Consider the following 14,300-nt stretch of genomic DNA (forward strand, 5'->3'; position numbering starts at 1 on the left):
TGACACTCGACTTGATTTGGTGATGGTTTCTCTCTTCGCTTTCACACAGTCTTTTTTACTTGATTACTCTTGGTTTACTGTTCGCCTTTTTTTCTTTTTCTGTTCCTTTAAGTATGATAGGGCAGTAACATTGTCATGGAAATTTTTCTCCAAATGTATTATCTTTTTACAAAGTATAGAGTTTCGAATTGCCTGTAAATTTGAACATTTGCTTCTCAGCATGCCGTATTATAAGAGCATATTGTTTGTATTGTTCAGAGAAATAAGCCCCTAAAGAAGGGCTAGTGTGGCCCAAAATGCATTGGGCGGGCATTTAAAGGAATGATCTCTTGGATTGAACGAAACAAAGAAAGAAGTTTCTAAGATGTTTATCTGTGATTGTAACAGATTAAATATTTCTGTGTATTAAGAACACATGCTTATGTTCTATGGTGTTTTAATTTAATGGTGTTTTCAACATCAGATTACATGTTGATTATCTAAATTACGATAAGTACTTGTTTTTAATGTGAATATAGCAACAGCCCTCAGGCTACAGTGCACAGAGTTCAAGTTCTTTGACTTGAGTTATGTTGTGTCAATTAGGATTATACCAATTCATACAATCAATTTACAGTAGGGAGCATTCGCGCTGTGGCACTGAATGGCAGTGAAACAGCGCTCAGAGCATCTAACACCAGCAAACACAGAGGAGAAAAAAGCAAAAAATGGAAGGGAGACCCATGCCAATGATGCCAGGTCTAACACCCTGGGAACTTGTTCCAGCATTGTAGTTGCCCTGGGAGTGTTAGGAACCTCTCCCATAATGATATCTACCTCCTCGAGCCCTGGCAGGCTAGAAAGTGGCTTGAGTGGAGCAACCACGGCCTCTTGGCTGATGGCACGGCTGATAGTATGACTGAGGGCCTCATACAATTGTGCTGCCGTTCTGTCGTCCTCCAAACAGTCGGCCTTGGCAAAAAAGCGTTGGTGGAATACCTTGACGAGGGATGACTTGGCTTTGTCAAGGGTTGTAAATGTGTGGACAAATTTGCCCAGGTCTTTGATGAACTTCGCCAAATAGCATGCCGTTGGCCATTGGACCCTTCTTTGCGATAGCAAGCTCTGCCAGTTTAGGGTTGATGCGGATTAACACCAAGCAACGGCATTACACAGACAGTGCACAATTGGTGTTCCCCAATGGACACAATGCCCTTTGGGCCCATCCTTCCAGAATGTCAGGATCCACCGGATTATCAGTTTCTTTGGCGAGGACCGCCATCTCATGTATTTTGCACAGTGGGTTCGTTAGGTCTAAAACTTTGTCTTGACAGTCCCTTCAGGACTTGTCAAACCCTTTTTAGGGTCTTTGGGGATCGCCTTAGAAAACTGGCCATATTGGGGTCAAGTTCAGGAGTCACCGCTACTTTATTTGGTACATCCAGCCAGGGGCATTCTGAGTGGAGTCTGTTACGGATGTCCATCATAGCTCTTCCTAAGGCGGTCATGGACCTAGTCAGTGACAACAATAAGGGGTGTCCAGTCTGAGGAGCGGGGGTGTAGGATTGTGTGGGGATCGATGTCCAGGTAGGTGCCCGGGGCAAAATAGGGGTGGGGGAGGGGGGTTAGAATGCCTCAGAAGGAGACTGGTCCTGGAGTTACCAGCAACTTTTTTGTGAGCCAAGGGTGTAACGTCATCTGAGTCAGAGGGGATTGAGTCAAAGCTTATCGTGTTATTGTCTCAAGGGGTGAAGGGGGCAGAGAGACAGCCAGTAGAAGGGGTAATCAAGATCATGAGGTAGGGTCTGTGCACTGGAACAAAGAAAGAGCTCTGTCTTGCCGAGCGACATGCCCGCTTGCTTGTTCACCCGATACAAGTCGGAAAACCCACTGCGCGAGAGCCCTGCGTGTGGCACCAAAGCAATCATTGACAAGCACAAACAATACAAAGTTACTGTAACATTGAAGTCTACTGATCTTGGGCAAATTAGCAAAAAAAGGACATCAATATGGCATACATGCCAACCCTCCCGATTTAGGTGGGAGACTACCGATTTCAAGGCTAGTCTCCCGCCTCCGGATTCCAGCATGCAAAAACCCAATTCCTTGGTGGGCTTCAGGGGGCATGGGTTGGTCTTGTGTGATTTACATTATGCACTGCCAGTAACCAGCGCCTGCAAAGCAAGTGCACAAAAATGTTGTCACGTATTCTCTGCCTGCCATAGCTATTTTTCTGTGCTCTTGATAGGTATGGAAAAACTTAGATTTGAATACAACATTTTCCAGCATTAGCGACAAGATTTTTAGATTCTATTAAGGGCACGGAGGCGAGGACTATGCTTCTCAATTTCTTTACTACTCAAACAGCAGCCAATGAAAAAACAGTAAATATGTAAAAACACTACATATCCCACGAGGCTTTGAACAACGCCTCCTTCAATAACGATCCTGTAGCAGCACACTTACAAGTCCCAAACATGCCAACAGAACCGATGCAGGCTGCAATAGAAGTCAATGAGAGAAATACATTCTCCCGATTGTTTTTTTTTTTTAATCTCCTACTTTCCTCTTACAAATTGTTGGCATGTATATGTAGACACTACAATTTCTATGAGCAGAGACATTATGATTGATGCAGTAGACGTGATGCCATAAGAAAGTTAAAGGGAAATGTTGTTCATTAAAAAACCTATTTTGATTGGATGTGAGGAATTGTATTAATAAACAGCAAAGAAGGAGAAGCATAATCTGAACCCTCCGGCCGTGACATAGAATTTAAAGTTAGGGCGGGTTCTCTTCGAACCCAGCGTGAAGTTAAATTTAAAGCATTTGTTTCGTGTTCTCCTTTAAGGACTCAATTACCCACACGCACCGTGATGACGTCGGCACTTACCGCATACCACAACTCCACACATGCAGCGGTTCTGCAGCATAGGGTTGAAGATTGGGTTTCTTTATTTGTGGTGACGGTTTCAGATGAGCTAAGTACAGCTGCATACGCTGTTGGCTCGTAAAAGGGCGAGAGAACGCCTTCTTTTGAATTAGCTTCCGTGCTCGCACGTGAGCACGGAAAATATTTTTATTTAAAACAAAACATGATGTGTTCGTCTGGCCTTGGCTGCTTGTGAGTCACCTCCAATGTCAAAGCTTTTATTTTGCAAAACATCAGGAATAAGCTGGGCTGCAGTGGCCCTGTCCTAGCGTACCTGCTTCCCACTCGGCACCTGCCTCATCTCCTCCTCGGCCTCTCCCCTCCCCGGTACTTCTACCCTCCCCTCCACGGCACGTCTACTCTCCTCCCCGCATTTTCGTCTGACATTCAACAGTGCCTCCTTTGCTCCTCCCACAGCGACTTCGGCGCCTCCTTTGCTCCTCCCACAGCGACTCCTCCCTTTCCTCGGCACGTCTATTCCGTTACAGTCAGTCAGTTCACCTATAAACTGTCTCTCCCGAGGCTACTTTGAGTTTACCTTCGGGTCTTTTACCACGTTCTCCAGAGCTGGAAATGGCCTCGCGGCTCCTGCCCCGGACTTTGCTTCGCGCCCCGGCGCTGACGACCTTACCCTATAGGTGAGTGAATTTCACGGGCTTGGGGTTCAGACCAATTTTGTGGGTACGCAGGACAACTCTAATAACTCCTGGCACTGCCACACACCCCTCCGCGCGCAGGTTGGACTGGACCGTGCACGAATGGGCAGGTGAAGGCCTTGTCTAAACTCCGGGCAGGTGAACAGATTGGAGTGGAGTCAATGGTGCGGCATTAAGAAGAGACTTTAAGGGTGCTGGGGAAAGAAAAAAGGGCGAAGTAACACTGGGTTATTAAGAAGAAAGACGATAATAAAATGGTGGTTAGCGGGCTCTGGGATTGCTGAGAATGAGATTTGACAAGGTCGTGATAGCTGGGTCAATGAGAAGGGACGAGGGTGAGCAAGAGAAAACTGATGCAAGTGACAAGGAACCCAAATCGCAGGGAGACTGGGTGAGTAAGAAGGCGCCAGGCTATGAGGAAAGGTGTGAGTGATAAGGGGTACAGGTACAGCGAGAAGGGATTGGCCGATTTGGGACTGGGTTAACATACCTGCCAACTCACACGGTGCCACCGTGTGACACGTGATATCGACTCCCATCACACGGTCTCCAGACGAGGTGCCCATATCACACGGTGGCAGGGAAAAGGAGCTGACAACAACTGCAAATAGTGGTTTTCCAGCTCGTTTCCTGAGCTTTGAACTGGCGACGTCCATTAAGGGGTATTACAACACCCCAGGACATCGGCACCAGCCTCAGCAAGCTTTTTTTTTGGGGGGGGGGGGGGAGGTGTGGGGCTTGTGGGCAGAGTGGGGTTCAAAAGTGCCTCCTAGGTCCTTCTGGACACGAGAACACGCCCCCTTCTAAGCCCCGCCCCTTCCTTACAACGCGTGTGATTGCTCTTTAAGTTGTCAGGTATGGGTTAATGAAATGGAAGTGGGCTCTTTATGACGTAATCGGTAGCGGGGTTAGTAAAAATAGACTAGGCCTAATGTAAGAGGCTTATCCCTGGAGACTAGTGTCTGCTGGTAGGGGCGGCCCAGAGGATTGGGATCAGTCAGGGAGAAAAGGCTGCAGGATCCGAAGTGAGAACGAAGTCGTGGGGAACAGGGTCAGTGAAAAGGGTCTTCCAGCGGGGCTGTGATTGGGAGAAGAACACGGGTCATCAGAATGGGGCAGAGTGGACCTTGGCCCGTCTGCGGCCAGGACACAGGCCATTCAACTGAGCACAGGCTCTGTATTGCCATAGATCCATGTTGAGTTGGTTTATTGGACTATGCTTTGAGCGTTTGAAGTACTGACCCTGAGAGCTTTCAGGCTCATAAACAAATTCAGCTTTGTTTGAGGTGAGGTGTGGCCTGGTACCAAACCAAGTATCTTCTGTTTGGATTTGCCTTGTTAATAAGTCACTAGAAATTGTTGCAAGCTGAGGTTGTGGGGCAAAGTTCTCCCCTCACAGAACGCCATCAGTCCCACGCGGATATTGCATACAGACACAGACATCACACGACATTCACAGAGGGGCAAAACGGCTCATGAACCGGCACACAGATAAGGGCACCATCACAAGACATTCACATACAGGCAACAGCGCAGTCACAAATACAAACACAGTTACATTCTGTGTTGTAACAGTTCTGTGGAGCTTCCTACTCCTGTGTGAGGTGCTGGCCTGCGTAGGCAGCACGCCAGACTGTGCAGGGGTTCAAAGGGAGGTGTTGGTATTTTGACCCTATGTGGTTAGGGGCACCCACGTCATGCGTGGTAACCTTCTGGGTGCAATTATCTCACTATAGGACACCGCTCAGCAGTGTGATGGATGAAGTGTGAGAAAAAGGGGTACACTTTATGGTTTTCAGTATACTGGCCGATTTGATCAGCTATGCAGGGCCCATTATGGTATTATTGTCAACTGTCTGCTAGGCTGGTGACCAGACAGGGTTGTCTATTATGATGTTTTTTGTTTAAGGTCTTTAGCAGGCAAATGTGGGAGGGATGGTTAGGATATTTGCTCGGATGGACTTGGTTATAATCATCCCTTACATGATTGTTTTAGTGAGATGCCATGAAGCGTTCATGTATGTAGTTAGTTGGGATCTGCAGTTGTGAACTAAAGTAGAGTACGCGGGCAGCCAGATCTCTTCAGTTATTCAATGCCTGTTCAGTTGTGATGGGTGGTTTACTTCTTGCTGTGGACTGGTACAGAACGCATCTCGAGTCATGAACGTAACCCCTAGGGGATTTTGCCTTATGTGAGTGTATGAGCGTCAGTATAAGGGAGGTATTATGCAGCCTTTTTTAACTACAGTCAGCTGTCTGAACAATGAGTGTTTTGATGTTCGAGAGGGTTATATATAAATTGACATTATGTAATGTCGCAGCTAGACATGGGTTAGCCCATCATAATTTGGACAGAAAAAGTTGTGTGCTGGGTGAGCCTTGCATTATCTCTGGCCGATATGCTGTAGATTCTGCTTAAAGGACTGATTATTATTATGGGTATTATCCCGGGGTTTTGGGTTGGTATAGTTATCTTCAAACTAGCTGTATTTTCACCTTTCTTTTGAAGTGTATATCCTCCTGAATGTCTCAAATCGTGGCTAGTAGAGCATTCTAAAGCTTGGCAGGTTGTATTGATAAAGCAGTTCCTCCTACAGATTTCTTGTGATAAGGTGGTATGATACTGGCCCTCTCAGCAGTCTTCGACACAGTCTCCCACTGCATGCTAGCCGCCAGACTCCACGACATTCCATACAGGGAATTACCCTAGACTAGATCCGCTCCTTCCTCGACGGACGAACTTAAAGAATCAGACTCCCGCCCCACGCTCCGAAACCACAGAGATCAGATGCGGAGTACCCCAGGGATCCTCACCCAGCCCCAAGCTCTTGAACATCTGATGGCACCTCTCGCAACTATTGTCAGACTCAGCATAGTATCCTACACCCAACTCATCCTCTCCCTCACCCAGGAACCCCACATCACCAGATGCAGCTTCCAGGAAGGAATGAAGAACGTCACATCCTGGATGGGCAGCCTCTGCCTGAAGCACAACTCTGAGAAGACAGAAGTCCTTGTCCTCAGATCCAACCCCTCCGCACGGGATGACACCTGGTGGCCCTCGGCATCCCTCCCACGGACCATGCCCACAACCTCAGCATCATACTCGACTCCTCCCTCACCATGAACAGACAGGTCAGTGCCGTATCGTTCACATGTTTCAACACACTCCGCTAGACCTTCAAGTGGACCACCCCCCAAATCCAGGAAGACCATCAGCACACACTCATAACCGGCAGACTGGACTACAGGCAGGCCCTCTACGCTGGAATCAACAAATCTCTACTCCAAACCATCCAAAACGCCGCAGCCAGACTCATCCTCAGCATCCCATGACAAGACCACATCACCCAGCACCTACAAGACCTCCACTGGCTCTCAGTTGAAAAGAGAGTGACTTTCAAGCTGCTCACTCATGCCTACAAATCCCTCTACAACACTGGACCCCAATACCTCAACAAAGGAATCTCCTTCCACGCCCCCAAGAGAAACCTCCGGTCCGCCGACCTCGCCTTGGCAGATATCCCTCGCATCCGGAGAGCCAGAACAGGAGGAAGAGCCTTTTCCTACATCACGGCCAAGACCTGGAACAAACTCCCCCGCCGCATCAGATGTACCCCCCACACTGCAAACATTCAGGAAGAGCCTCCAGACCAGTCTTTTCGATTAACTCTGAACTGCCTGATGCCCCCCCCCCCCTCCCCCAGCGCCTTGAGACCCTCACAGGTGAGTAGTGCGCTTCACAAGTCATTGATTGATCGAAGATGATCGGTAGAACAAGACTAGAGTGCTGTGTTTTAATTTGATGGCATTGCTCACATTTAACTTGTTGGTATAGTGGTCCTTTTCTTTAGAGACTCTGGATGATGCAAAATGCCTTGCTCATCTAGCTATATGAAGGTAATGGAGTGCTAGCAGGACTGGAGTCATGTGCTTTTTTTGGGGGGGGAGGGCGGAGAAGGAGTGCTGCAGTGGTGTTTTGCATTGGTGGGACTTTGCTTATAATGGAATGGAAGTACCAAGATATAGGCTGTTTGCATAGTTGGGCCTTACAATAAGTAGTGTGGTGAAAAATTGTAGCTTTTGTTGATATGAGGTATCAAGAATAGGTCTGAATCCATGGTTATCCCTAGGCTTTTTCCCTCTTGATTTCATTGTAGTTCTTCGAACTACTGGGTATTTTTTTTTATAAACCATTTTTATTGAGGTTTTTCAAATTATGTCACATAAAACTACATTTTCAAGCAGCCTGCAATGTCCAAATTATTACATAGATGACATATTAACTTCCCATCAGGTAGTTAGGCAACTGGGGTACTCGGTCCCAAGCCACAGTATGCCCATCATTTGCCCCAAAGTCTGCTGTGCTTCTGGAGATACCCTCTGGCTCTTTATATGGCCTCCTCCTGTTGAGCATTCCAGTCACATCCCCTTCACCACTCATTGTGGCGGGTGGGGGGAGCGAAACCTCCACCGCTGTGTTTTATCTCTTTTAGCAATTAAAGTGGCTACACCCACCAAAGTCCTCTCCTCCAGGAGCGCCATCAATCTCTTCCAGGGTTCCCAGTAGCGCAACTTGAGCTGTCAATTGAATTGAACGCTCCTTTGTCCGGGAGAGGACATCCTCAATTTTATGCCAGTAGCCCTCGGTCTGGGGGCATTGGCAAACCACACGATAGAAGTCATTGTCTGGGTGGGGGCACCTGGAGTGTGAGATTCGTCCTGATTTCCATAGGTGGCAATGGGGGGAGGAGGATACGATAGGTAGTATGTAGGTAGCTCAACTGGCTCATTTGGAGTTGGACCAATATCGGCAGTTCCTGGGGAGTCATCCCGCCAGTTGTAGCCCGATATTTTAGCCATGGCCTGGAGGTCATGATTTCTGTATTTGCCCTACCTCTGTAAGCTTCTCTACCTGTAAAATCTCATCTCTGCCCTACAGGTATCCCTGTGCCACTCCATCTATGCTTTCCAGTCTGTGCCCCACCCCAACGTCTGTGTAACCCCAGTACATTGGTGCCCTGTCTATGCCCCACTGCTCTGCTTGTGTAACCATGTCTGTCTCACCTCTCTGCAAGTATAACCATGTGTGTACCCCACCCCTATTTTGTGTAATCCTATCTGCGCATTCCTGTGAGTGCCCCACTCTTCTGCCTTTGTAACCGCTTCTGTGCCCCACCCCTGTTTTGTGTGTAGATCAATCCATATGCACTGTTATTGCTTCCATCTTGGTTGTTGTACCCACCCCCTGATGAAATGTGTGGGGGGTATTCTATAACCTGCCCAGGAGATGGCTAACATGCCTATGTTTATTGATCAGCTAAGCTGGTTTCAAGTGACTAGTTTGGACGTAGTGACAATCAGATCTTCTCTCAGCCTTCTTATAATGTACCCATACACAGTGCTGGAATAGGGGAAAAGAGACAGCGACCCTATAAATTGAGGTTCAAGATTTGGCCACGAAATGGGATAGACCCATGTGGGCAGGGTCGTGAGGAGCAGAGACTGGCAGTCAACTTGTACATTTATTTATTGTTTCAAAAACCAGTCCCTCAAAAATTGGAAATGAAGTCAAATGTGACGGTAAACCTGTTTTGCCTTATTTAATTCGTCATAAACAGACTGCATTTTATAATAGCTTAGAGCACCTTCTGCAGCGATGTTTTTGTGCCTAACCGGTTCTAGGGTTTATGATAACAGTAGAATACCTCTGGTGGTTTACACTTGCTGGAGAGATCTGTGTGCAGTCTAATCACAGGTTTGACTCCTACAATAACAAAGCAGGTTAACTTGCCTGCTGCATATCATAACTTTTAACATTTAGGCCACTGGGCTACTGCTTTTGCTGCAGACATAATTGTGTTACTTGCAAATCAAACGTTACAATCCTTGTAATGTAGCATGACGAGGTATGAATGAGCATCATAGAGCTGCATGCAAACTACAAGAACCTTAAACTTTATTCTAAGGTTACCAAGAATTGTTCTTTGGGTAGTGATAAATGCTTAGTATAGATAACCCCAGCTCTTGTGTTTTGTAGGCCCTCACAATTTTAAATCTGGTCTTTGTGTTTCTCCAGAACAAATGCTTTTATCATGTAATGCTTATCAGTATGGATAATGTGTGACTCCTAGACCTTGTAAACTTTCTTATCTAATCTTTGCTGTGTATTGACTTACACACTTATATAATTCAGTGTAACATCTGCATCATGTAAAGTGCTTTAACACCTGACTTTGGGAAGAGAAATTAAAGAAAAATAAATTAGGTACTGTATAAATGGTAATGTAAATAGTCATACAGGAAAATGCATCTGACATGCTTATGATGTGTATATCTCTTACATGTAGGGATTGGAAAAGTCAAAAACCTGCCTCCAAATCACAGTTTGTTCCCCCAGTAGTTGCAAGGCGACAAAAAGCGGTTTGTTTCCCTCCATGGCATTGGCACAGAGGAGTTAGGCTCCGGCTAGCTCCTAGCATGGATGAACAGAGGGAGTGCTGATGAATGTTTACGCTAGGCATTTGTGCTGGCCTAAGCACCAAGTGAACATAAGAAACCTCCCTCACTCTTTTCAACCTGTTGCTCTGAATGCAAAGCAGGGCAAATTGTAGGCGCCCCAAATGTTTCTCGATATTGGCAGATTACAGAGCCCAGGTATGAGGTCCAGTACAATAGTAGCTATTGGCTCTGGATGGATCCCCTTAGTTTCCTGCCATTCCCATGCATGTTGATGTCGCTACTTATTTTTCTGGGCCCAGGAACTTACCGCCTAAATTAATATAACTCCTTCAAATTGCAGGATGCCAAGTTCTAGCCTGTATTGCACGAATCAAGAGTGGTTCCACTTCTCTGGCTTCTTGGAAGTCCTTATAGGCATAGATACACAAAGCCATTCACATAGCTGGGTTTCTGTAACATATGTCAATGACAGACAGACTCTGGTAGTCCTCCAACTCTCATGCATGAAGTTCTTGATCAGGACTTTAATAACTTGCACCAGAACTAGGATCTTGCAGTCTCTATGGTGGCTCCTTCACGTATCTTAATGACAACAACAAACAAATGAGGCACAACTGTATCTAGTGATCTTATGTGGAGAACTAGTCCATCTCAATCCTTGGAGGCCACTGCAATGATGACAACCCTACAGTCCGAGAGCAGGGTCAAGGATTGGTCTGAGGTTCCCCCAAAAATCTTGACAATGGAGCAGAGAATCACCTAACCCATCCTCACCCTCTCTAGATGGTAACTGTACAGCAGTGACCCATTATGCAACTTTTTTTTCCTCTTTTTTTTTTTTTTTCTGCGTTGCATGAATTCAAAAGAAACTAATAATTTTTGTTTACACTCTTCAGCCCTCTCTGACCAATTGTGAAGACATCAAGGGACCAGGAGAAGCATGGGGAAAATGCCCACTGGAATCTCAAGACAATCTAATGCTGTTCTCCACAGCCAGTTCCTCTTTATAGGAACTGCCTTGCTTCACAGAGAAGGCCTTCCCCATTCCAGGAACTTTAAGAAGGAAATTCTCAGACTGCAGCCTTTTCCCTTCAGGGACAAGGGGCCAGAACCTCAACCTTATGACAATCCGATTTGAGGGAAGACGGCGGACTGACTCCGCCAGGGAGAGCGCCTCTGTATCTCTGCACTCCTCTGCTACGAGGGATGTCCCTGCGCTGTCTCTGATTTATCGGCTAAAGTTCTTTATGGCATAACCACTTGTTAAGAGTTGGACAGCAATGAAAAAAAGGGTTTAAAACTAACAAAGCGCACTTAAATGTAATGGCTCCCCCTCTCCTACCTGGCCTACGGATTTGTTGGTGGTGCTCAGTGTTAGCTCGCTGCTGCCTCCAATCAATCAGGGAAGCAAGGTGGTTCCTCTCAGCATCCCGCTCTGTGGCTGGTCTCCATCAGTGGAGCCTTGGTGAATCCCAGCATGGCGCCTCCGCGTCCTGCCGCTCAGAAGGGGCGCGGTCAAGCCGGTGATGGTGCTGCTCCCGCCAAGGAAAATTGGCCACCGCTGGTGCCTCTGGACTCGCGAGTGAGTCAGCATCCTTTCCCCGATTCAGCCAGGCGTCTGAAACTGTTTCAACCTCTTTGCTTGGCAAACCTATTCTATGGCTGCTACTCTCAAACAAGCATTGGCATAGCCAATAGGTCTCGCTTTGGGGACCTTATAAGTATTTAGTTATGCAGCAGTCAGTAATTGGAATGATTGTTCCAGTGGAGCAGATAAATTGGAAAATAAAAGCTTGGAAAAAAAAGTTGATTTTAAATTAAATCCGGAAACAATCTTATGAAGAAACCTAAGCTGCGTACTAGAGGCATGTCAGCATGAAAAATAAGAAAGATAAGCAGTGCATGGATTTCAATTAATTATATATTAGGATTTACAGTTGCAATGAGAGCACTTTTTCAGGAAGTATCTGCCGTAAAAGAGAATTTCTACAATCCCAAACCAAGCCAAAGCAGGTTAAAGGCACATGCTTGGCTGTGTTAAATTCCTTATCAACGCTTGTTTACTTCAGAGCACTTTCACTGCAGGTGCTCATGTTTCTCTTAATCTGTAGCTCGAAATAGAAATGTGTTGTAAGGATGTGTTGTGAAGGGCACTTTCTTTGCTGGTGCTCCTCTCTCCCTGTAAATAAATGTTACCCATTCAAAGGTTCTTCTGTACATCGCTTGTCTGTGCCCAGCTACGCAGGAGCATCTCAAGATGTTTGAGTCTGCTCCTGGCTTTAGGGAATGTAGATGGAAGTCCTAAAAGTGATCATGGGGAGAAGATCTGTGTCTTGGTACGGATTTGACCACTCCGCGTGGTTCATACTTGTAATGTGGCTCTTCATGGCCAATGTGCTCATGCAGGTTTGCACGAAGGTGGCCCACCCTAAGTTACGATGTGCCTGTGATGTGGAGGGTTGAGAATTCCTAGGCAAACCTGCGCTAATTGACCGCTCATCCACAGACGCACCCCCCCTGCACCCCAATAGGATAATATAGCTTGAATTCCCTTTTGAGCCCCAAGCCCAGGACTACAAGAAAGACTGAACCCCTACCTAACACTCACTGGCACGGATACCAGGCAGCACAGGGTTGGTTGAGGTAGTGTGGGTTAATCATGGGCTTCTGGACATCAGGAAAGGGCTGAAGTCTCATCTCTTCAAGAAAGATTCCTTCCACACAACCACGGACGTCATTTAGGGGTCGCTGCAGCAACCCGTGGAATGCCCCTTGTGACACCTGGTACTGCCACCTCTAGCGTCAGCAGTGGCAAAATGAGTGGCAGGAACAGAAGCAACTCGTCCTTATGGACGTCGGTGGGGGCTTCACTCACCTCCTTCTTTGTCAATTTTTATTATATTAGTAGTGAATAATATTACATTATTCACTATTAGTTTATTAAAAAGTGGAGTACAAATAGCTGGAATATGACTTTCCCTGGCAGCTTAGGTAAGTCAAATGATTTTAAATGTATGTATGTTGTGTGCGTGCTCGCAGTTTTGAATGTTTTTATGTAATAGTGTGTATGAGTGAATGTGTGTGCATTTGTAGGCAAGTTGTGTGTGTGTGAATGCATGTGTATTTATAAGCATATGTATGTGAGTGAAAGTGAAGGCCAAGGGGCATGTGAAGTCACTTCCGCTACCCCAGGCATTTTGGTGAATTGACATCAAGGCACACAACCCGGTAAATAAGTGTGGATTGTAATCTTTGCTGTTGTCCCCGTAAAGTTCTTCGTAGTCCTTCGCTAAGTTTGTGCTACTGCTATACACAACCCCACACCTAGGAACATACTCCTATTCTTCTGCGGTTTGTGTTGCACTAAATCAGTTGGCTCTTGGAGATGTCACTGCCCTTTTCACCCACTGAATTCACGCTAACAAAGCGCGGAAACGTAGTTAACATATGTGGCTAAAGTGCAGACGTTCTTTTGATCGGATAAGTTGAATGAACTGTGCCGAAGGCGCGATCCTGGTTCATCATGTCTGAAAGTTGGGTTCGGAGGTAGTTGCTGGCCGCCATGAACATCTTACTCGTGTATCCGGTCCATGAGGGAGGGACGTCCAAGTTGCTGAAAACAGGGACATGAAATTAATGATTCATGCATCCAAATCGCCATCAGCACTTTAAATCTCTATGCCGCAAAGGCACTTTAAACTGAAATTAGGGAGGTGCTCTTAAGAATTTAAAGGAATTTATTATTATTTTTTTTTGCTGACTTCCCGTCTGTTAAAAATTGGGCGTTAGATTCTTAAAGTCGTAAATCGCAACGAGCAGGTCTGCAACGTTTGAGGGGTGAAGATTTACCATATTAAATCACAAGAGTTTCCAGAGGTGTGCATGGAAACCTCCAGCAATCACAGGTTTCCAGGAACAACTCTGAGTAACACTTGTGAATTCAAGTTGTGCATGCCGAAATATGCAGGTGTATATTTTATTTATTCATGTGAAAAAACTGCTGTGAGAGTGCAAGTGGAAATGCTAAAATGTTTTCTTCTTTGTCCGCATAGAAAACATTTTACCTAGTGGAGAAACTCCTTCTCATACACTCCCAACAGTTTGACACTGTTACGTTCTCGTGCCCACCCCAGAAAGGGATTTACGCCTGGCCTGCCCTTGTCATGAGAAAAATTTTACAGAGTGAAAAGTGTTTAGAATGGCGCAAATACCCATGGACATGGACAGATTTAGGTGTGCTTACACTCACCCAGGATTCCAGCCCTCAAATA

At 46.2% G+C, this 14,300-nt stretch overlaps 1 protein-coding gene across 2 annotated transcripts in view; it reads left to right on the forward strand.

Annotated features, from left to right (window-relative positions):
* Window positions 1-14,300, forward strand: part of NIPSNAP1 (nipsnap homolog 1) — a 189,640-nt gene that overhangs the window by 15,551 nt on the left and 159,789 nt on the right. Inside the window, exon 1 of one of the 2 annotated variants that reach the window (XM_085636256.1) lies at window positions 3,276-3,549. The exons of the other annotated variant lie outside the window; for it this stretch is intronic. Coding sequence (XP_085492382.1) covers window positions 3,485-3,549 — 65 coding nt within the window. The 5' untranslated portion in view covers window positions 3,276-3,484. Of the gene's footprint in view, window positions 1-3,275; window positions 3,550-14,300 lie in introns of those variants that run through there. 2 annotated transcript variants of the gene reach the window in all.

This window comes from Triturus cristatus, chromosome 11 (genome assembly GCF_964204655.1).
Source record: "Triturus cristatus chromosome 11, aTriCri1.1, whole genome shotgun sequence".
Taxonomy (NCBI): domain Eukaryota; kingdom Metazoa; phylum Chordata; class Amphibia; order Caudata; family Salamandridae; genus Triturus; species Triturus cristatus.